The following is a 23,852-nucleotide window of genomic DNA, read 5'->3' on the forward strand; positions in this document are numbered from 1 at the left end:
CTGTTGGTGCAATTATTAGAAAATGGAAGAAGTTCAAGATGACGGTCAATCACCCTCGGTCTGGGGCTCCATGCAAGATCTCACCTCGTGGGGTATCAATGATCATGAGGAAGGTGAGGGATGAGCCCAGAACTACACGGCAGGACCTGGTCAATGACCTGAAGAGAGCTGGGACCACAGTCTCAAAGAAATTCATTAGTAACACACTACGCCGTCATGGATTAAAATCCTGCAGCGCACGCAAGGTCCCCCTGCTCAAGCCAGCGCATGTCCAGGCCCGTCTGAAGTTTGCCAATGACTATCTGGATGATCCAGAGGAGGAATGGGAGAAGGTCATGTGGTCTGATGAGACAAAAATAGAGCTTTTTGGTCTAAACTCCACTCGCCGTGTTTGGAGGAAGAAGAAGGATGAGTACAACCCCAAGAACACCATCCCAACCGTGAAGCATGGAGGTGGAAACATCATTCTTTGGGGATGCTTTTCTGCAAAGGGGACAGGACGACTGCACCGTATTGAGGGGAGGATGGATGGGGCCATGTATCGCGAGATCTTGGCCAACAACCTCCTTCCCTCAGTAAGAGCATTGAAGATGGGTCGTGGCTGGGTCTTCCAGCATGACAACGACCCGAAACACACAGCCAGGGCAACTAAGGAGTGGCTCCGTAAGAAGCATCTCAAGGTCCTGGAGTGGCCTAGCCAGTCTCCAGACCTGAACCCAATAGAAAATCTTTGGAGGGAGCTGAAAGTCCGTATTGCCCAGCGACAGCCCCAAAACCTGAAGGATCTGGAGAAGGTCTGTATAGAGGAGTGGGCCAAAATCCCTGCTGCAGTGTGTGCAAACCTGGTCAAGAACTACAGGAAACGTATGATCTCTGTAATTGCAAACAAAGGTTTCTGTACCAAATATTAAGTTCTGCTTTTCTGATGTATCAAATACTTATGTCATGCAATAAAATGCAAATTCATTACTTAAAAATCATACAATGTGATTTTCTGTATTTTTGTTTTAGATTCCGTCTCTCACAGTTGAAGTGTACCTATGATAAAAATTACAGACCTCTATATGCTTTGTAAGTAGGAAAACCTGCAAAATCGGCAGTGTATCAAATACTTGTTCTCCCCACTGTAAATGATGGATGATCATTATACAATATGAAAGGAATACTGAGGCAGTTCAGTCAGTTTGAACTCTCTCTACATTCCCTGCGTTAACATGTCATACCATGTCTCTTCCTTTTCCTTTCCCCCCAAGATGCAATATAATGACCAAAGCAGATTTTTAAATGGCATATGTTTTGCTGGCCTCACATTTGTCAGATTTGAAAAACAATCTGTTTATAGTGTTGATTGCTTTGGCACCAGCAGTAACTCCCTACCCTGGTATAGGATATTGAAGAAAGTTCAATGAACACCACTCAGTGCACAGAAAAAAACCTGTGAACATAGTCTATTCATATCCCTTGACTTATTCCACATTTTTTTCTGTTACAGCTTGAATTCAAAATAGATTAAATATAAAAATACACAATACCCCATAATGACGAAGTGTAAACATGTTTTTCAGAAAATGTATCAAATGTATTCAAAATGAAATACAGAAATATCTAATTTACTTAAGTAATCACCCTTGAGTCAATTCTTTGTAGAAGCACCTTTGGTTGTGATTACAGCTGTAAGTATTTTAGGGTCTCAAAGAGTCTCAAAGAGCCTAAAAAAGTCTCAAAGAAAGAGCTTTGCATGCTTGGATTGTACAATATTTTCCCATTATTCTTTTAGAAATTCTTCAAGATCTGTCAAGTTGATTTGTTGATCATTGCTAGACAGCCTTTTTCAAGTCTTGCCATAGATTTTCAAGCCGAATTATGTCAAAACTGTAACTATGCCACTCAAGAACATTGAATGTCATCTTGATAAGCAACTCCAGTATAGATGTGGCCTTGTTTAATAGGTTATTGTCCTGCTTTAAAGGTGAATTCATCTCCCAGTGTCTGTTGGAAAGCAGACTGAAACAGGTTTTCCTCTAGAATTTGGCCTGTGCTTATAGCTGTATTCTGTTTATTTAAAAAAAAACTCCCTAGTCCTTCCCAATGACAAGCATACCCATAACATGATGCAGCCACCACGATACTTAAAAATATGAAGAGTGGCACTCAGTGATGTGTTGGATTTGCCCTAAACATAACGCTTTGTATTTAGGACAAAAAGTTTTTAAAAATCCCACATTTTTTGCAGTATTATTTAAGTGCCTTGTAGCAATCAGGATACATGTTTTGGAATATTTTTATTCTGTACAGGCATCTTTTCACTTTATCCCATCGAGTAGCACACAATTGGCCCAGTGTCGTCCGGGTTAGGGGAGGGTTTGGCCGGGGTAGGTCATCATTGTAAAATTAAGAATTTGTTCTTAACTGACTTGCCTAGTAAAATGAAAAAATATATAATTTAGGTTAGTATTCTGGCGTAACTACAATATTGTTGATCCATCCTCAGTTTTCTCATATCACAACCATTAAACTCTGTAACTGTTTTAAAATCACCATTGGCCTCATGGTAAAATCCCTGAGCATTTTCCTTCCTCTCCGGCAACTGTGTTAAGAAGGATGCCTGTATCTTTGTAGTGACTCTGTGTATTGATACACCATCCAAAGACTAATTAATAACGTCATCATGCTCAAAAGGATATTTTTACACCTAACAATCGGGGCCCTTCTTTGCGAGGCATTGAAAAACCTCTCTGGTCTTTGTGGTTTAATCTGTGCTTGAAATTCACTACTCGATTGAGGGACCTTACAATTATCTGTATGTGTGAGGTACAGAGATGGGGTAATCATAAAAAATGTGTGTTAACCACTATTATTGAACACGAGTCCATGCTAAATATTATGCGATTTGTTTAGCACATTTTACTCCTGAATTTATATAGGCTTGCCATAACAAAGGGGTCGAATACTTATTCACTCAAGACATTTCAGCTTTACATTTTGTATTAATTAAAAAAACATTCTACAAACGAAATTCCACTTTGACATTTTGGGGTATTGTGTAGATCAGTGACATAAAATCTCAATTTAAACTATTTTTAATTCAGGCTATAACACAACAAAATTAGGAAAGAGTAAAGGGGTGTTAATAATTTCTGAAGGCATTGTAGATTAAGGACCAATCTCACAACTGTAGTTTTTCTCAGGTCAACTCAATCGCATTTCCTCAAATACTAAATAGTTTGTTGAATGACCCAGCATTGTTAACACACAGACTAAGTCCAATGGGTGATTATAAAGCATGTATAGCATTCAGTTGTTGGTCTGGCTGGCATAACTGGTTTGTGCTTCATGTCAATGTGTATCTCAGTTGGCATATGACAAAATAACCCCCAACTGCTGAGTCCGGTGAGTCCTTAAAATAAACAGTTGCTGTGAAATGTGGACAGTACTGAACAGACACTATTTCAAGGCAGTGATAATTGTTCTGCCATATTTCTCTCTCTACAACGAAGGTCTGTCTTGTAGAGAGCACATGATACGTTTAATTATAGTAAAGGCCTCATGAACCCTGAATAATCTTGCAATATCTCACATTGCAGTTAGTGTGGTTTCACAAGGCTAGAGCAGAGGAGCGGAAGAGAGAAGTTGATGTTCTGGGCTCAAAGGTAGGCGCCTAATGTTGATTTATGCAATATTGAGGAAATATAATTTTAGCGGGTAGGCTAATGTCTGCCAAGCCAGTCTACTCCCTTCTCTGAGGGGATACAGCTGAGACTCATCCCATATCAGTCATGTCGAAACAAACCTTCAGCTTGTGTAATAAAACATGATTTACCCATCTTCTGCCCACGAATAAACAATACGAAGAGCAAAGAATTTGCTTATAATTCATCAATTTTATTTAATATTTGAATATAAATCTCTGACAAAAGAAAAATAGCTAAATGATAGATACATCACACATTTACAGAAGGGGGTAATCGACTTCCCTCCCATACCATCCGTTTTACATAGTTTTCAAAAATTATAAAATGACTATTACATCTTTCAAGACATTTGATGTGCATTGCTGTTATTTAGATTTCAAGACATCATTTAACATACAGGCTGTCTTCTGCTACTGGAATTGTTATTCTCTCACGTCTTGAAAGAGTGCAGGAATCTATTTTTTTTAATTTTTTTAACAAAAACAATCATGTATAGAAATGCCATTTTGTCATGTTTTGGCCATGTCCACTGTAAGAGAACACAAATGTTTACACAGAATAGTTCCAATCCCATGTAGGTACATTTTCATCAAAGCTGCCTGTTGAAGTCTAACCTTGATACTAAATTACAGTGTGGTGAAATACATCAGAGAATAAGGTTATTTGAAATCAAATATTTGGAAAAACTTTTTGGCTGGTACGGGATAAGGGGGGAAAATGCCAAAAGATCAAACAAAGTGAACATACACAGGAGCTACAGAATTTTTGCATCAGAAACCACCAGTGTGCTTTCATTTTCTTGTCTTTTCTGTGTGGCCTGTTTTATAGCAACAGAGCCAACCCATCAAATTCCAGTGTAGATTCTCATCTTTTCCAGCTATAGGAATAGGAAATACAATCTATGCATCTTCTCTGGAATAACATCAAGTCCACTCGCAATCACAGAGGTAGCTGACATGAAGAAAACTATAAAACACGGTTTAAAATAGTTTTGTTGGCTGAAAAACCATCCAGTGGCTGTACTGTACAGTTTAATATATACTCTACCAGGAACACAATGACCCAATAGAGAATACTGTGGAAGTGATAATATCATAGATCACTAATGTTAAAAGTGCCAACCAGGGGCGGACTTAAATTGAAATTCTTCCATGGAAAATGACCGTATATGATTATTATCCCACAATTGAAAAGATTTATTTCACAGAATATATAGGCCATATAAAGTTGTTAAATAACAGTCAGTGGGGTTCCCATGGGCAGCTGGGGACAGTTTCAATTAATTGAAACCCCTTCAACATAGCAAAGTCCGCCCCTGGGGCCTACTAAAGAGACAGAGAGAGAGAAAGCATAGCATACAAACTCCTGACTTGCATTTGATTTCTCCACGTGGAGACAATCATTGGCCTCAAGGTGGCGCTGGTTGGTTAAAGAAATACATTTGTTTCCTGGTGACTCTCACCTGGGGTATATTTGGTTGGTTGTCAGTCACAATGTTGAGAGGTTTATTCTGTACCATTTCAGTTATAGATGTTTGGCAATGAGAAAGACAATTGAATAAGTCATTCATAAGTCATGGTCGTCATATCATCATACACATCTATTTCAGTCTAACAATTTTGCACCCCGTCACCCACACAGTACATGCATGCAGCATCTCAACTCTAAACGACAAATGTCCTCATGCATTTCCACATCAGAGGCACGACAGAAAGGATTTCAACAATACTCACAACCTGTTGACACACATCAGACACTCGTCATTATCAAGAAACGATCAAGGTCTAAATAGGCATCATCCTCTTTAGTCCCTACTGTCGATACAACTGGGCCTGTATTCATAAAGCATCTCAGAGTAGGAGTGCTGAATCACTTTTATCATAATGAACAAGGTTACATGGACGTTGGGGGACTAAAGAGGACTCCTACTCTGAGATGCTTTATAAATACGAGCACTGTTCTCGACACAGTATCTCACTCAGAACATTAATGACAGGCTTTGACGAGACGTTTCTTACAGAGATTGTGTTGCCCACAGTCTCCAAATAAGGCTTCCAAGGAACCAGCCTGGAATCCAAATAGTAGATACCCCTTTATTTTTTTCAGATAAGACAGCTGTTGTTCAATTACTCATATTTGCACCTTTTAAAATGGATCGTAGCCTATCGGTTGACATATTTATAACCATATATTTAATTACATGTTGTACTATGACATATAACAAAGAGCAATGTGTTCAAAACTCTCCAAAGCAAGGCTTCAAACACATACTCTGTAGTGTACTTTACTTTGGCAGATAAAATGGCCATTATTTCACCAACAAAGATGGAAAACAATAAGGTGACCTCATAAAAAAACAACACAATAAGCCATGTTACCAGTGGCTAACAGGTGAGGGAAATTCAGTGGCAACATGGGAAATATAAAACAAATCAAGCAAGAGTGATTGAGACGCAGAGGTTGTCCCAGTAACAGAGGGGCAGAACAGACCAGCAGGTTTGTGTGAGCATTCTATGCTCATATCATGTCATCTAGATGTATAGAATTTCATACATCTATAAAATGTTATCTAGGGAATAACTAAACATACAGAGATATCATTTTAAACAATATTTAAAAAATAAAGTTGTTTATCACTTGCCCTCGAGGCAGCTATTCGAGATATTGGGCAGATATTGTGCACAGAATGTGTAAATTGTCTCGTCAAATTATGTTTCTGAGTTCACAAATCGTTTTACAGTTCATTTATACTTGATTTGATAAGTAAAAAGGCGTGTGCATACAACCTGTCATGTACATAACAGTATACTATAAATAGTTCCACTTCTCAAACATTCAATAGTTTTTACTACGATGCTTTAACATTGGCAGAGTATACACAAAAGAAAAACTCAAACCAAGTCTGATCAATCCAACAACGTACTCTACTCTCTCATTCACCAGGTAGAGGAAGTCTGTAAAATGTGCCACAAAAAAAATATAATATAAAAGAAACCGTTTGTGTCTGCCATCCCGACATGACAAGGATGAACACTGGCAAAAGCCTCAGTGACCGGTCAAACACTGATCTTTAAGAAAGAAAAAAGGTATCATCGGGTCAGTGTGCTGGGAGGCCCATGTGCCAGCTGTCATCTTGGAAACACTCAGAACATCATCATCCCACATATTTACCCTTCCTGTAAGTCTTCCTTCCTGCTGATGAAGCAAAGAAAATTAGACCGTAGTGGAGAAACGGACGGCTTATTACAACACGAAAAGCCAATACAGCAATACCGACCCGGTGTGTCAATCATATCTTGTGATTTTCAATGTCTTGTCTTTTCTCCTTCCCCTGGCGGCCAGTACTATCACTGAGCCCTAACTTCTGCTGCCTGTGTGGTGATTCCCCTCTGCAGCAGCGTGGTGACCTCCTGTGATCCCCACAAAGCTACAACATGGCTATACTCTCAGGGGTGCAGTTAAGATGGGTGGATGTGCTACTTCCTCCAGGGGACTTGAGGCCCTTGGCTCCCATGCCCAGCGTCATGGCCGCGCCGCCCATCATGACCCCCGAGTGGTGGTGGGTCTGCTGCAGGCCGACCATCATGGTGTCGTTGGTGACTGTGCCAAACTCATAGGTGAAAGTGCCATAAAAGACCAGGATGTCCACGGTGAAGACCCACTCGCAGATGGCCGCCGCATGCTGGAGGACAAAGCTCTCGTGGATGAAGAAAATACCACCTGGGGAAAGACGGTTAAGGAGAAGCAACAGCCACATCGATGGAGGAGGAAGGGCAACATTAAGAAATCTATGGTTACGTCCCAAATGGCACTCGATTCCCTATATAGTGCACTACTTTAAAGGGAATAGGATGCCATTTGGGACGCAACATATGCTATGGTCATTAATGAGTGCACGGTTCACAGAGTGCAGTACTGTTGCTGTGGAAATATTTAGGCAGGGATATATCAATATGCTTCTTCATCCATCAATATGTTAATGAGAGCTTCAGAGTACGGCTGAGCCTGCCAGGCAGATAGATAGGAAAACATCTGTTCTTAGTCTTCACCCCTACTTAGTTCCAGCAGGAGAAAGATCAGCCTTGTCCCTGAGAACTTCTCACAATTCTGAGGACAGTCATCATGTTTTAAGAACCCTAGCTTGTAGCTACTGGTAATGGCTAGAAGGGATCCAGCTTTTGTCAAATTAACATCAGATTTGACTTTTTGTAGAAGGTTAGGAGAATTAACATCAAATCAAACATTATTTGCCACAAGCGCTGAATACAACAAGTGTAGACTTGACCGTGAAATGCTTACTTACAAGCCCTTAATCAACAGTGCAGTTCAAGAAGAAAATATTTACCAAGTAGGCTAAAATAAAAAGTTAGAATAAAAAGTAACACAATAAGAATAACGAGGCTATATAAAGGGGGCACCGGTACAGAGTCAGTGTACAGGCTAGTTGAGGTAGTCTGTACATGTACAGTTGAAGTCGGACGTTTACATACACTTAGGTTGGAGTCATTAAAACTCGTTTTTCAACCACTAAACAAATTTCTTGTTAACAAACTATAGTTTTGGCAAGTCGGTTAGGACATCTAAGTTGTGCATGACACAAGTCATTTTCCCAGCAATTGTTTACAGACAGATTATTTCACTGTATCACAATTCCAGTGGGTCAGAAGTTTATATACACTATGTTGACTGTGCCTTTAAACAGCATGGAAAATTCCAGAAAACGATGTCATGGATTTAGAAGCTTCTGATAGGCTAATTGACATAATTTGAGTCAATTGGAAGTGTACCTGTGGATGTATTTCAAGGCCCACCTTCAAACTCAGTGCCTCTTTGCTTGACATCATGGGAAAATCTAAAGAAATCAGCCAAGACCTCACGTTCATCTACGTTCATCTGTACAAACAATAGTACGCAAGTATAAACACCATGGGACCACGCAGCCGTCATACCGCTCAGGAAGGAGACGAGTTCTGTCTCCTAGAGATGAACGTACTTTGGTGCGAAAAGTGCAAATCAATCCCAGAACAACAGAAAAGGACCATGTGAAGGTGCTGGAGGCAACCGGTACAAAAGTATCTATAGCCACAGTAAAACGAGTCCTATATCGACATGGCCGCTCAGCAAGGAAGAAGCCACTACTCCAAAACCGCCATAAAAAGCCAGACTACGGTTTGCAACTGCACATGGGGACAAAGATCGTACTTTTTGGAGAAATGTCCTCTGGTATGATGAAACAAAAATAGAACTGTTTGGCCATAATGTCCATTGTATGTTTGGAGGAAAAAGGGGGAGGCTTACAAGCCAAAGAACACCATCCCAACCGTGAAGCACGGGGGTGGCAGCATCATGTTGTGGGGGTGCTTTGCTGCAGGAGGGACTGGTGCACTTCACAAAATAGATAGTATCATGAGGAAAGAAAATGATGTGGTATATATTGAAGCAACATCTCAAGACATCAGTCAGGAAGTTAAAGCTTGGTTGCAAATGGGTCTTCCAAATGGACAATGACCCAAGCATACTCCCAAAGTTGTGGCAAAATGGCTTAAGAACAACAAAGTCAAGGTATTGGAGTGGCCATCACAAAGCCATGACCTCAATCCTATAGAAAATTTGTGGGCAGAACTGAAAAAGCGTGTGCGAGCAAGGAGGCCTACAAACCTGACTCAGTTACACCAGCTCTGTCAGGAGGAATGGGCCAAAATTCACCCAACTTATTGTGGGAAGCTTGTGGAGGGCTACCCAAAACATTTGATTCAAGTTAAACAATTTAAAGGCAATGCTACCAAATACTAACTGAGTGTATGTAAACTTCTGACCCACTGGGAATGTGATGAAAGAAATAAAAGCTGAAATAATTCATTCTCTCTACTATTATTCTGACATTTCACATTCTTAAAATAAAGTGGTGATCCTAACTGACCTAAGACAGGGAATTATTACAAGGATTAAACGTCAGGAATTGTGAAATACTAAGTTTAAGTGTATTTGGCTAAGGTGTATGTAAACTTCCGTCTTCAACTGTAGGTGGGGGCGAAGTGACTATGCATAGGTAACAAACAAACAGCGAGTAGCAGCAGTGTACAATGTAAATTGTCTGGTGGCGATTTTTATGAATTGTTCAGCAGTCTAATGGCTTTGGGGTAGAAGCTGTTGAGGAGCCTTTTGGTCCTAGACTTGGCGCTCCGGTACCGCTTGCCGTGCAGTAGCAGAGAAAACAGTCTTTAACTTGGGTGACTGGAGTCTCTGACAATTTTATGGGCTTTCCTCTGACACCGCCTATTATATTGGTCCTGGATGGCAAGAAGCTTGGCCCCAGTGATGAACTAGGCACTACCCTCTGTAGCACCTTACGGTCAGATGCCGAGCAGTTGCCATACCAGGCGGTGATGCAACCGGTCAGGATGCTCTCGATGGTGCAGCTGTAGAACCTTTTGAGATCTGGGGACCCATGCCAAATCTTTTCAGTCTTCTGAGGGGGAAAAGGTTTTGTCGTGCCCTCTTCACGACTGTCTTGGTATGTTTGGACCATGATAGTTCGTTGGTGATGTAGACACCAAGGAACTTGAAACTCTTGACCCGCTCCACTACAGCCCTGTCGATGTTAATTGGGGCCTATTCGGCCCGCCTTTTCCTGTAGTCCACGAACAGCTCCTTTGTCTTGCTCACTTGAGGGAGAGGTTGATGTCCTGGCACTACACTGCCAGTTCTCTGACCTCCTCCCTATAGGCCGTCTCATTGTTGTCGGTGATCCGGCCTACCACTGTTGTGTCGTCAGCAAACTTAATGAATGTGTCGTGTTTGGCCACGCAGTCGTGGGTGAACAGGGAATACAGGAGGGGACTAAGTACACACCCCTGAGGGGCCCCAGTGTTAACTTCTTTGATATAGGGGGCAGCATTTTCACTTTTGGATGAATTGCATGCCCATAGTGAACTGCCTCCTACTCTGTCCCAGATGCTAATATATGCATATTATTATTATTACTATTGGATAGAAAACACTCTGAAGTTTCTAAAACTGTTTGAATGATGTCTGTGAGTATAACAGAACTCATATGGCAGGCAAAAACCTGAGAAAAAATCCAAACAGGAAGTGAGAATTCTGAGACTGGTCGATGTTAAAGTCATCGCCTATTCAAATCCCTGTAATATATGGATCTGTTTGCACTTCCTACGCCTTCCACTAGATGTCAACAGTCTGTAGAACGCTGAATGAAGCCTCTAGTGTGATGTGGGGCCTGATGGGAGGTGTTTCAGTCATTGGTCTGGCAGATTGCCAGTTCTTGCTCACGCGCTTTCCTCATGATATCGCCTTGCGTTCCATAACTTATACAGACATGAAGGAATGCTCCGGTTGGAACGTTATTGGATATATATGATAACAACATCCTGAAGATTGATTCTCTACTAAGTTTGACCAGTTTATTCGACTTGTAATATAACTTTTTGAAGTTTTCGTCCGACGTTTGCCTGCATCTGCGCGAGCGTTTGGACACGTGTACTACACATGCTAGCAAAAGTAGCTAATTGGACATAAGTAATGGACATTATCGAACAAAACAACGATTTATTGTGGAACTAGGATTCCTGGCAGTGCATTCTGATGAACATAATCAAAGGTAAGGGAATATTTATGATGTAATTTCGTATTTCTGTTGACTCCAACATGGTGGAGAAATGTTGTTAAATCAGAGCGCTGTCTCAGATTAATGCATGGTGTGCTTTTTACGTAAAGTTTTTTTTTTGAGTATTTGAGTATGAGTATTTCTGTTATTTGACGTGGCTCTCTGCAATTACTCCGGATATTTTAGAGGCATTTCTGAACATGGCGCCAATGTAAACCGAGATTTGTGGATAAAAATATGCACATTATCGAACAAAACATAAATGTATTGTGTAACATGATGTCCTATGAGTGTCATCTGATGAAGATCATTAAAGGTTAGTGATTCATTTTATCTCTATTTCTGCTTTTTGTGACTACTATCTTTTGCTGGGAAAATGGCTGTGTTTTTCTGTGGCTATGTACTGAGCTAACATAATTGTTTGGTGTGCTTTCCCCGTAAATCCTTTTTGAAATCAGAAATGTTGGCTGGATTCACAACATTAGCTTTAATTTGGTGACTTTCATGTGCGATTTCATGAAAGATTGATTTTTATAGTAATATATTTGAATTTGGCGTACAACATTGTTTCTGGATTTTGGCCACCTATCCCAGAGAAGTTAAGGATCAGCGTGGCAGATGTATTGTTGCCTACTCTTACCACCTGGGGGGCGGCCCGTCAGGAAGTCCAGGATCCAGTTGCAGAGGGAGGTGTTTAGTCCCAGAGTCCTTAGCTTAGTGATGAGCTTCGTGGGCACTATGGTGTTGAACACTGAGCTGGAGTCGATGAACAGCATTCTCACATAGGTGTTCCTTTCGTCCAGGTGAGAAAGGGCATTGTGGAGTGCGATTGAGATTGCGTCATCTGTGGATCTGTTGGGGCGGTATGCGAATTGGAGTGGGTCTAGGGTGTTCGGGAGGATGCTGTTGATATGAGCCGCGGGGCCGTAATCATTTAGGCAGGTTACCTTCGCTTCCTTGGGCACAGGGACTATGGTGGTCTGCTTGAAACATGTAAGTATTACAGACTCAGTCAGGGAGAGGTTGAAGATGTCAATGAAGACACTTGACAGTTGGTCCGCGCATGCTTTGAGTACACGTCCTGGTAATCCGTCTGGCCCAGCGGCTTTGTGAATGTTGACCTGTTTAACTTCTTGGTTGATGTTTTTCCTTTGAGAAATGAATAAGTAGAGCTGTTCAGAACGAGGGTCGAGTCTAGTGTACTGTTGTGGTTGGGGCGCACGACCTGAAAGCTCGCTCCACTTTGTTTTTGTCCGGTATTGAACAGTTTATTCCGTCTTAAATTGTATCGATTATTTACGTTTAAAAATACCTAAAGTTGGATTAGGAAAGTTGTTTGAAATGTTTGGATCAAGTTTACAGGTAACTTATTAGATACTTTGTGGTCATGTTCCGCGAGTTGGAACCGGTGTATTTTCAGAATCAAACGCGCCAAATAAATGGACATTTTGGGGATATAACGACAGAATTAATTGAACAAAAGGACCATTTGTGATGTTCAATGGACATATTGGAGTGCTAACAGAAGAAGATCTTCAAAGGTAAGGCATGAATTATATCGTTATTTCTGACTTTTGTGTCGTGCCTGGTGGGTTGAATTATGATTTTCATGTGTTTGTTTGATGGGGCGCTGTCCTCAGATAATAGCATGGTTTGCTTTCGCCGTAAAGCCTTTTTGAAATCTGACACTGTGGCTGGATTAACAAGAAGTTCATTTTTAAACCGATGTATAACACTTGCATGATTTATGAATTATTATTATGAGTATTTCTGTTTTTGAATTTGGCGCGCTGCTATTTCACTGGGTGTTGTCAAATCAATCCTGTTAACTGGATTGGCGCGCGAAGGGATCACTAAGAAGTTAAAGGTTTTGTTCACGCAGTTCACACAGTCATCCAGAACAGCTGGTGCCTTCGTGCATGCTTTAGTGTTGCTTGCCTCAAAGCGAGCATGAAAGACATTTAGCTCGTCTGGTAGGCTTGCATCACTGTGAAGCTCGCGTCTGTGTTTCCCTTTGTAGTCCGTAATAGTTTTCAAGCCCTGCCACATCCGACGAGCATCAGAGCCGATGTAGTAGGACTCAATATTAATCCTGTATTGACGCTTTGCTTGTTTGATGGTTCGTCTGAGGGCATAGCGGGATTTCTTATAAGCGTCCGGATTAGTCTCCCGCTCCTTGAAAGCGGCAGATCTAGCCTTTAGCTCGATGCGGATGTTGCCTGTAATCCATAGCTTCTGAGTCACTGTGGGGACGACGTCATCGATGCACTTATTGATGAAGCCGATGACTGAGGTGGTGTATTCCTCAATGACATTGGATGAATCCCGGAACATATTCCAGTCTGTGCTACCAAAACAATCCTGTAGTGTAGCATCCGTGTCATCTGACCACATCCGTATTGAGCTAGACACTGGTACTTCCTGCTTTAGTTTTTGCTTGTAAGCAGGAATCAGGAGGATAGAATTGTGGTCAAATTTGCCAAATGGAGGGCGGGGGAGAGCTTTGTATGCATCTCTGTGTGTGGAGTAAAGTTGGCATGCTGGTAAAATGTTTGTAAAACTGATTTAAGTTTGCCTGCATTTAAAGTCCCCGGCCACTAGGAGCGCCGCTTCTGGGTGAGCATTTTCTTCTTTGCTTTTGGCCTTATAGAGTTGGTTGAGAGCGGTCTTAGTGCCAGCTTCGCTTTTTGGTGGTAAATAGACGGCTACAAATAATACAGAGAACTCTCTTGGTACATTGTGTGGTCGACAGCTTATCATAAGGTACTCTACCTCAGGCGAGCAATACCTCGAGACTTCTTTAACATTAGACATCGCGCACCAGCTGTTATTGACAAAAAGACACAGCCCCCCACCCCTCGTCTTACCAGAGGTAGCGTTTCTGTTCTGCCGGTGCATGGAAAATCCCGCCAGCTCTATATTGTCCGTTTCTTTGTTCAGCCACGTCTCGGTGAAACATATGATGTTACAGTTTTTAATGTCCCGTTGGTAGGATAATCTTAATAGTAGGTCATCAATTTTGTTTTCAAACAATTGCACGTTAGCAAGAAGAATGGAAGGCATTGGGAGTTTACTCGCTTGCCTACGGATTCTCAGAAGGATCCCCATTCTGTGTCCCCTTTTCCAGCGTCTTTTCTTCACGCAAAAGGTGTGGATCTGGGCCTGTTACAGTGAAAGTAGGATATCCTTCTCGTCGGACTCGTTAAAGGAAAAAAATTATTCCAGTCCGCGTGAGTAATCGCTTTTCTGATGTCCAGAAGTTATTTTCAGTCATAAGAGACGGTGGCAGCAACATTGTGTACACAATAAGTTAAAAAATAAGTTACACAAAACGCAAAAAAAAATAAAAATATTGCACAATTGGTTGAGAGAATGTAAAACGTCAGCCATGTTCTTTGGCGCCATCTCCTGCAGGTTAGGAGTATCTAGCCATGACCGTAGCTACCCATCTAGCCCAACAACTGGTCACACTCACAACCCTCCCCCAACAGCCTCCCTGTACAGACACATATGTATTAGCTAGCCAACCACAGAACCCTAGCTACCTATCCAAACAACCGTCCCCCAACAGCCTCCCTGGCCTCTACAGACACACACATCCTCTTCAGACCCCCAGCCCCTCCTTTCCTACAGCCACTATAAATCTGCCTATTTATCACAGACCACTGAAAGGAATTAGACTTACCAAATATATATGGAGCACATGGGGCCTACTAGTTGTTTGGTGGTATCACAGACTAGCCATTGCAAGGTTTCATTACAGAAGAGAAATTACAATACTACATCCCACATTAACGCTGGAATCCTTAATGTTGATGTTGTCCGTTTGTGATACAACAACAAAGAAGTTACTGCAAACAACAAACACTGTTTATTCCCCTCAGACATCGTTGCGTGATGGAAGAGCACAATATATCCTGCAATTTTACGCTCCTCAGCTCAGCAACAAAAACTATTTGAACTGTGGTGGGGCGGCCAGTGGCGCCGTTTTCCCCTACTGCGGATTCCATCTTTAACTGTGCCTGATTGAAATTAAATAACGCTAAGGATAAATTATCAGTCACCTTTTACTAACTGGTGGAGCCCATCAGGACCAATAACACGACCAGTCTAATGCCCAGCCCCCACCCCTTTCCCTCATCCAATCCCAGCCGCTCAACCATTCCCTTAACCAATCCCAGTGAGTCAGGAAGGATACTGAGGACCAGTGAGACGAGGGCTCCTGCGGCCAGCGCCACACGTACGTGTGCCATCCAGTAGTCAAGTGCGGTGACGGCCACCCGGTAGGTGAGCACACACTGCAGGCACACAAAGAGCAGACCGGCGGGGAACGTCACGCCCGCGCCAACGTAGTGGAGAGACTTGGCATGGTCAACCTGCCCAAGGAGGGAAACATCTTATTTATCTATTCATGTATTTTTTTACTGTGATTGAAAACATACATTTAATGCACAAGTGAACCCACTCCGAATACCCAAATCCTATTGACGTCCCCCTGAACCCTCCCACTCCTATGCACATGGCCACCCACATCCGCCCATACCCCTTGTTTTTTAACTGATGGAGACATGTTAGAAAACACAGGGAATCACCAAGTGGAGATAACAAATGAGGAAAATATAGAATATATAATCTACCATCACTTAGTAATTGTCACTCTAGCCAAGAGTGACAGATATGAGACCATTTTGGACACACCCATGGAATCAGCCTTTACGTAGAGTAATGAAGTGAGAAGAATCACCTGGAAGTTGCCCACCATGACCAGTCCTAGAGCGTTGGTGCAGCCAGACACCAGAGCGCTGGTGTTAATCCAGCAACGGTGGCTGTGCTCAATCACCTGGGCATAGCGCAGAAGGCACACCATCACCACTGGAGAGACAGAGAGCGAAAGAGAGATAGGAGCAGGAAGGAGTAGAGGAAGAAGGGATGGTGAGAGAGGGGGGAGGGCAGAGAGATGGGTGAAGAGGAGCACAGGGGAAAGGGGTCAGAGTGAGGGTGATATATAAGACAGAAATGGAAGTAATGGAGGAAGGTGATGGATGATGAGGGGGAGGAGTGGAGGAAAGGCCACATCCATTATTGATCGCAGAGCCTATTTGAAGCCCTGCTGCACGTGCTGCTAACTAATGGCTAACATACACACTAGTATTTATGTGTGCCTTGCAAAAGTATTCATCCCCCTTGGCATTTTTCATATATTGTTGCATTACAACCTGTAATTTAAATTGATTTTTATTTGGATTTCATGTAATGGACATACACAAAATTGGTGAAGTGAAATGGGAAAAAAACTACTTGTTTAAAAAATTCAAAAAATAAATAACGGAAAAGTGGTGCGTGTATGTATTCACCCCCTTTGCTATGAAGCCCCTAAATAAGATCCGGTGCAACCAATTACTTTCAGAAGTTACATAATTAGTTAAATAAAGTGCACCTGTGTGCAATCTAAGTGTCACATGATCTCAGAATATATACACATCTGTTCTGAAAGGCCCCAGAGTCTACAACACCACTAAGCAAGGGGCACCACCAAGCAAGCGGCACCATGAAGACCAAGGAGCTCTCCAAACAGGTCAGGGACAAAGTTGTGGAGAAGTACAGATCAGGGTTGGGTTATAAAAAAAATATCAGAAACTTTGAACATCTCACGGAGCACCATTAAATCCATTATTAAAAAATGGAAAGAATATGGCACCACAACAAACCTGCCAAGAGAGGGCCACCCACCAAAACTCACAGACCAGGCAAGGAGGGCATTAATCAGAGAGGCAGCAAAGAGACCAAAGACAACCCTGAAGGAGCTGCAAAGCTCCACAGCGGAGATTGGAGTATCTGTCCATAGGACCACTTTAAGCCATAAACTCCACAGAGCTGGGCTTTACAGAAGAGTGTCCAGAAAAAAGCCATTGCTTAAAGATCAAAATAAGCAAACACGTTTGGTGTTCGCCAAAAGGCATGTGGGAGACTCCCCAAACATATGGAAGAAGGTACTCTGGTCAGATGTGACTAAAATGGAGCTTTTAGGCCATCAAGGAAAACGCTATGTCTGACACAAACCCAACACCTCTCATCACCCTAAAAACATCATCCCACAGTGAAGCAGGGTGGTAGCAGCATCTTGCTGTGGGTATGTTTTTCATCGGCAGGGACTGGGATACTAGTCAGAATTGAAGGAATGATGGATGGCGCTAAATACAGGGAAATTCTTGAGGGAAACCTGTTTCAGTCTTCAAGAGATTTGAGACAGGAGGTTCACCTTCCAGCAGAACAATGACCCTAAGCATAATGCTAAAGCAACACTCAAGTGGTTTAAGGGGAAATATTTAAATATCTTGGAATGGCCTTGTCAAAGCCCAGACCTCAATCCAATTGAGAATTGGTGGTATGATTAAAAAGATCATCCAACTAGAAGGAGCTGGAGGAGATTTGCCTTAGAGAATGGGCAAAAATCCCAGTGGCTAGATGTGCCAAGCTTTATAGAGACATACCCCAAGAGACTTGCAACTGTAATTGCTGCAAAAGGTGGCTCTACAAAGTATTAACTTTGGGGGGGGGGGGGGTGAATAGTTATACACGCTCAAGTTCAGTTTTTTGTCTTATTTCTTGTTTGTTTCACAAATGTTTTTATTTTGCATCTTCAAAGTGGTAGGCATGTTGTGTAAATCAAAAGAATTGCACCCCCCCCCAAAAAATCTATTTTAATTCCAGGTTTTAAGGCAACAAAATAGGAAAAATGCTGGGGGGGGTAAATACTAGAGGTCGGACGATTATGATTTTTCAACGCCGATACCGATTAATCGGACGATTTTTTATATATTTGTAATAATGACAATTACAACAATACTGAATGAACACTTATTTTAACTTAATATAAAACATCAATAAAATCAATTTAGTCTCAAATAAATAATGAAACATGTTCAATTTGGTTTAAATAATGCAAAAAAAGTGTTGGAGAAGAAAGTAAAAGTGCAATATGTGCCATGTTAAAAATCTAACGTTTAAGTTCCTTGCTCATTACATATGAAAGCTGGTGGTTCCTTTCAAGATGAGTCTTCAATATTCCCAGGTAAGAAGTTTTAGGTTGTAGTTATTATAGGACTATTTCTCTCTATACCATTTGTATTTCATATACCTTTGACTATTGGATGTTCTAATAGGTACTTTAGTATTGCCAGCCTAATCTCGAGAGTTGATAGGCTTGAAGTCATTAACAGCAGAAGAGCTGCTGGCAAACGCAGGAAAGTGCTGTTTGAATGAATGCTTACGAGCCTGCTGCTGCCTACCACCGCTCAGTCAGACTGCGCTATCAAATCATAGACTTAATTATAATATAATAACACACAGAAATATGAGCCTTAAGTCATTAATATGGTCAAATCCGGAAACTATAATTTCGAAAACAAAACATTTATTCTTTCAGTGAAATACAGAACCGTTCCCTATTTTATCTAACGGGTGGCATCCATAAGTCTAAATATTGCTGTTACATTGCACAAACGTCAATGTTATGTCATAATTATGGAAAATTCGGGCAAAATAGCTCGCAACGAGCCAGGCGGCCCAAACTGTTGCATATACCCTGACTCTGCTTGCAATGAACGCAAGAGAAGTGACACAATTTTCCTCGTTAATATTGCCTGCTAACATGAATTTCTTTTCACTAAATATGCAGGTTTAAAAAGATATACTTGTGTATTGATTTTAAGAAAGGCGTTGATGTTTATGGTTAGGTACACATTGGTGCAACGACAGTGCTTTTTTCGCGAATACGCTTGTTAAATCACCCGTTTGGCGAAGTAGGCTGTGATTAAATGATAAATTAACAGGCACCGTAACGATTATATGCAACGCAGGACAAGCTAGATAAACTAGTAATATCATCAACCAACTAGTGATTATGTTAAGATTGATTGTTTTTTATAAGATAAGTTTAATGCTAGCTAGCACCTTACCGTGGCTCCTTGCTGCACTCATATTACAGGTAGTCAGCCTGCCAGGCAGTCTCCTCATGGAGTGCAATGTAATCGGCCATAATCGGTGTTCAAAAATGACGATTACCGATTGTTATGAAAACTTGAAATCGGACCTAATTAATCGGCCATTCCGATTAATCGGTCGACCTCTAGGAAATACTTTCGTAAGCCACTATATATATAGCTGAGACAATGTGTACAATATCAGTTGTATAGGAAATTCTGTAAACTATTCAGATTAACCTAGCACACAATTGACTACAGTACTGAAAAGAAGATTCTGTGAGGTGATATATTCTTGAAACCAATCAGCAAAAAGCTGATAGAGTCTATATTTACAGGTCTATAAAATAGGTGTGTAAACCCTGAGCGTCAAGTAACTACAAAATACATATTGGTTTCCTTACCTTGTAAGCAGTCTATGGACAAGGTATGACACCAATCCATGCTTTGGTTTAATTTCCCTGGCACTGTTTCCAAATCCTTTTGTAGCACAAAAATAGCAGGGAAACAAAATCAAAGCACAGATTGCTGTCATACCTTGTCCATAGACTGCTTATATGGCAAGGAAACCAATGTGTCGTTTTGTAATTTGGGTGAACTATCCCTTTAAAGATGGAATCCACAGTAGGGTAAACAGCGCCACTGTCCGCCAAACGGCCGTTGTTATTGTTTTTGTTTTGTTGACGAAGCGGAGGTGAGGAGCATCGGCCAATGTGGTAAAAAAATTCACAATCTGCTGCTCTATCGTGCATGCAATAACGTCAGAAGGAGAGACATTTTTTGTTATTGTTTGCAGTAACTTCTTTGTTGTTGTAATATCGCAAGTGGACATAGCAGTTCCAACATTAAGGATTTCAGCTTTAAACACTAATGCAAAAAAAACACTTTAGCGTAATGGCTGGGTAAACCCTTTTCACAAAATAAAAAAGGTGCGTAAACGGAGTTTGCTCTTCACTACATCAGTGATGAGTGAGACAAAGGACACAGTTTATTGTCAGTGTGAGTGAGTGGGCTGTGGAGTGATGAGAGAAGAGGTCTGCGTCACAAATGGCACCCTATTGTTCCCTACATAGTGCACTACTTTTAACCAGAGCCATATGGATGCCATTTGAAATGGAGAAGAGGCCTTACTTACCCATGAAGGCTCCAACATTCCCGATCAGACTGAACAGGCAGCTCTCAGGGGGGAAGGAGCCACACTTACTGTACAAGACACAAGATGGGGGAGGAAACAACATGTCACCGAAAACGAATAAGAAATCCACTCACTAGACTTAATTCATTGAATGACATTGACTAGGCCTATATATGCCCATGATTCAAATGTTAGGAAAAGGCCTTCATGTCACTGGTTTATTACAAGGTTGTTACTATTTCTCTTCTGGTCTGGTTACAAGGCTAAGACTTTGTAGATGAATGCATCAGTCATTTTATTGTTGTAAATACCATTGTAAATACAACCCATATTTATGTTTATTTATTTTGCATTTTGTACTTGGAACTATTTTCACATAATATGACATTTGAAATGTCTTTATTCTTTTGGAACTTTTGTGCATGTAATGTTTACTGTTCATTTTTGTATTGCTTTGGCAATGTAAACATATGTTCCCCATGCCAAAAAAAAACATAAATTGAAATGTAATTGAAAGACAGAGGGCGCAAAGAGAGAGAGATAATATAAATGAATGAGAGAGAGAGAGAGAGAGAGTATAAATGAATGTAACACCTGATGAGGGGGATGTCCTGTATGGTGCAGCATGTCTTTGGGGAGCCTGGCCTGGCTATCTCCTCTGTACATGTAACATTGTAGGACCTGCAGATAAGACAGAAAAACAATTAAATTAGCTATTATTCTTTTCAAGCAGGTGATATACTGCAGTATATCAAGTCAATGTAGGCTATAAATCCAAAGACAAAACTGGGTCTTCTTTACTACCACTGCTTTTAATGAAACTCTCAGTGAAGCACTCACCAGTTCTCCACCGGACAAACGTGATGGTTCATCACAGCCATGGCGTAGCTGCGGGGAAAAACAAACACAAATCAACAATGATTCAAACCCACAATCATGAATTTCTTATGAATATTTCTCTTTCAATCACTTTGTGATACATGCATGGCCGCCAGGACTCACACTATCCATATCCCTGTGATGGAGAAGGCAGAGAGGCTGACAGGCAGGATGATCCAGGCAGTCATTGGGCTGGCAGTGTGCCGGCTTTGTCCAAAGCATGAGGGAAAGGAGGGCTTCAGGCTGGAGAAGGTAGCGAGACAATGTGGGGACCAGATGGGGACACTAACAGGCAGGGAGGACATACATGGAGGGGGGGCATGAGAGTAGGACAGGGGGACGGCACACTGCTTCTGTTGCACCGCTCAGTGCCTGCAACCAGCAGCTGTCTTTACCACAGAGCAGGAAGAAAGAGTTGAACAAAAAGGCCAAATGTGAGGTGGAGGGGAGCAGAGAGAGAGGGAGGAAAAAAAGAGACAAAGATTAACATTTAGTTTTATTTTTCAGTAGGGTGACTTGACTTTTTGAGATTCCTTCATTATAATAAATAATATCAGACACCTCAGGAATTCTAAAATCAGATGGCCTAGGCCTACGAACAAACACAATAAAATAAGCCTTTTTCACAAAGGTTGGCCTACCTACAGAAGACAAACAATCTGACAACAGGTAATTGGTCAAATGAGTGTGTTGAATGAGGCCAAAAGCAGAGGCCATCATAAAGTGGTGATTTTGCACAATGTGCAGTTTAGAACTCTGACCTTTGCTCAGACTAGAATGAACTAAAAATGACCGTTTCAGAGGAAATCCCACTGTAATGCTCCAAATAAAACAAGCTCTTGTTTTCCATAACCACATTGAGAAATAACAACAGGTGAAGAGGTATGCAATAGGATTTCCTACAATGTTGGGGGCTGTGCAGTGAACACATCTCAAATGAGAGACAATTGTTTCCTTATACAATTACACAGGGAACAGATACAGGGAGAGGTTGATGATACTAAGCCAGTTTAGGCCTATTTCCTGTCTAGGCAATTTCCCCATTTAACTGGCTCTCTCTTCTCAAGTCTCACAATGACCAACCCCTCCACTGCAGCATCTGACTTTGTAAGGCTATGGCGGGGGTCTCTCTCTATCAAGCTAACTAGTGGTAGTTTATTTGAGGTCCACCTGCAGCAAGCAAAAAGGTTTGGGGTACCTCCAATTGATGTATGTATGATGCATTGTTGAACTGTGGCTGGCATGGATTATCAACTCACCATCGGCAGATTGTCAGAACACCGGCTGTGTTAGCTAGCTAATTAAAGCTATATTCTAAAATTGTTTACATTTTAGTACACCCTGCAAATGTGACAAGTAAACTAGCTAGCTAGCTCATGCATTTTATCCCAGTGCGTCTTTCCTCCTAGCTAACGACATCTCAAACTGATTGTGTATAGACCAACACACGCTAGCTAAGCTAACCAAGGGCTAACTAGTTGTTAGTTAGCCAACATTCAGCGCTGCTAACAAGACACCGGTACACTTTAGAGCGGTAGTACATGTAAAAATGTGTTCAGACAGCCAGATTGTTTCAGATGGCACAACGGTTAGGTGGCCATTTTTCTCAAATTTCCACACAGCAATTAGCTAGTTAGACCGCTAGCTGGCGACGGGCTGGCAATCGAACAAAAGAGGGGCTATATTGCCTGGCTGGCTAGTTTTGACCCACCAAGCTATTTTATGCTAGTTAGCTTTTGAAAAGAACAGTACGTTTACACATGCTCGTTAAACGTCCACAACGTTGTATCTGTAAAATATATATATATAATGAAAATCCCTATTTACATACCCCAGATCCTGCTACTCCCACCACGGACCTCAACAACCTTGGTTTCCCTTTAAAACTACAATATTTCGGGCCCCACGCGATCGTGCGTGCCACTCAAGCGCCGACACTGTAACTGTAGTTTTTTTGCGCGACAATGGACGAAGGACAACGAGTAATGGACTACATTAACCATCAACATCACTATCAATGGCCGGGCCTTGGCCATAGATAGTGATGAGGAGTCACCATTATTCAGGGTCACTCAAATATCGTTTTAAACTTTGTTTTATTATCGACGGTTACAGCTGACTTCAGGATTGTATATCGATCTGCTGTCCTTAAACATAAGTCATCTGATTTATTTGTTTCAGTCTCTAAATTATTTAATCAAACTTTTCGCCACCAGCTCCTAATATCAGGGCATAAGAACTGTATCGTGAGCTCGTTTTCTCCGGTTTTCTATGGCTAAACCTTGGCTAGTCCTCATTGCCAAACTTCATAAATACTGCTCCCTCAACTTCAAAACTCCTTTGCTAGTTATACAATCATTTAACTAAGAAATTCGCTGGAAAGAAACTTAAAGTATGTATTGTTTTGTTGAATACTCATGGTTCGACATGTCTGCCATAAAACCACCGTGGCGAAGGATATAATTTGCTGCGTTCAAAACAACGGGGAATTCGAAAATCTCCGACTTCGGTGCGTTCAATCCATTTAGGAACTCGAAAAA

General features: G+C 41.5%; 1 protein-coding gene across 2 annotated transcripts; it reads right to left on the minus strand.

The window, feature by feature from the left end:
• Positions 1–3,861: 3,861 nt before the first annotated feature.
• LOC139576543 (transmembrane protein 150A-like) lies at positions 3,862–23,778 on the minus strand. 2 transcript variants are annotated; one of them, XM_071402757.1, is made up of 8 exons: positions 23,144–23,778; positions 21,436–21,697; positions 21,274–21,321; positions 21,028–21,114; positions 20,434–20,501; positions 16,061–16,188; positions 15,515–15,692; positions 3,862–7,412 (listed from the first exon to the last, which is right to left on the minus strand). In XM_071402757.1, exons 2-8 carry the CDS (start codon positions 21,615–21,617, stop codon positions 7,120–7,122), a joined length of 984 nt encoding a protein of 327 aa, XP_071258858.1. In that variant the 5' UTR covers positions 21,618–21,697; positions 23,144–23,778; the 3' UTR covers positions 3,862–7,119. The 2 variants fall into 2 exon arrangements, with proteins under 2 accessions (XP_071258858.1, XP_071258857.1); XM_071402756.1 differs by having other exon boundaries at positions 21,436–21,701.
• Positions 23,779–23,852: the final 74 nt, after the last annotated feature.

This window comes from Salvelinus alpinus, chromosome 5, assembly GCF_045679555.1.
Source record: "Salvelinus alpinus chromosome 5, SLU_Salpinus.1, whole genome shotgun sequence".
Classification (NCBI taxonomy): Eukaryota; Metazoa; Chordata; class Actinopteri; order Salmoniformes; family Salmonidae; genus Salvelinus; species Salvelinus alpinus.

Excerpts from the sequence above, each read along its gene's own strand:
- LOC139576543 (XM_071402757.1), bottom strand. The coding sequence starts at position 21,617 with ATGTCCTCCCTGCCTGTTAGTGTCCCCATCTGGTCCCCACATTGTCTC. Across the intron at positions 21,322-21,435 it reads ATCACAGGGATATGGATAGT|CTACGCCATGGCTGTGATGA; the intron begins GTGAGTCCTGGC and ends TTTTCCCCGCAG. Across the intron at positions 20,502-21,027 it reads CAGGACATCCCCCTCATCAG|TAAGTGTGGCTCCTTCCCCC; the intron begins GTGTTACATTCA and ends TGTCTTGTACAG.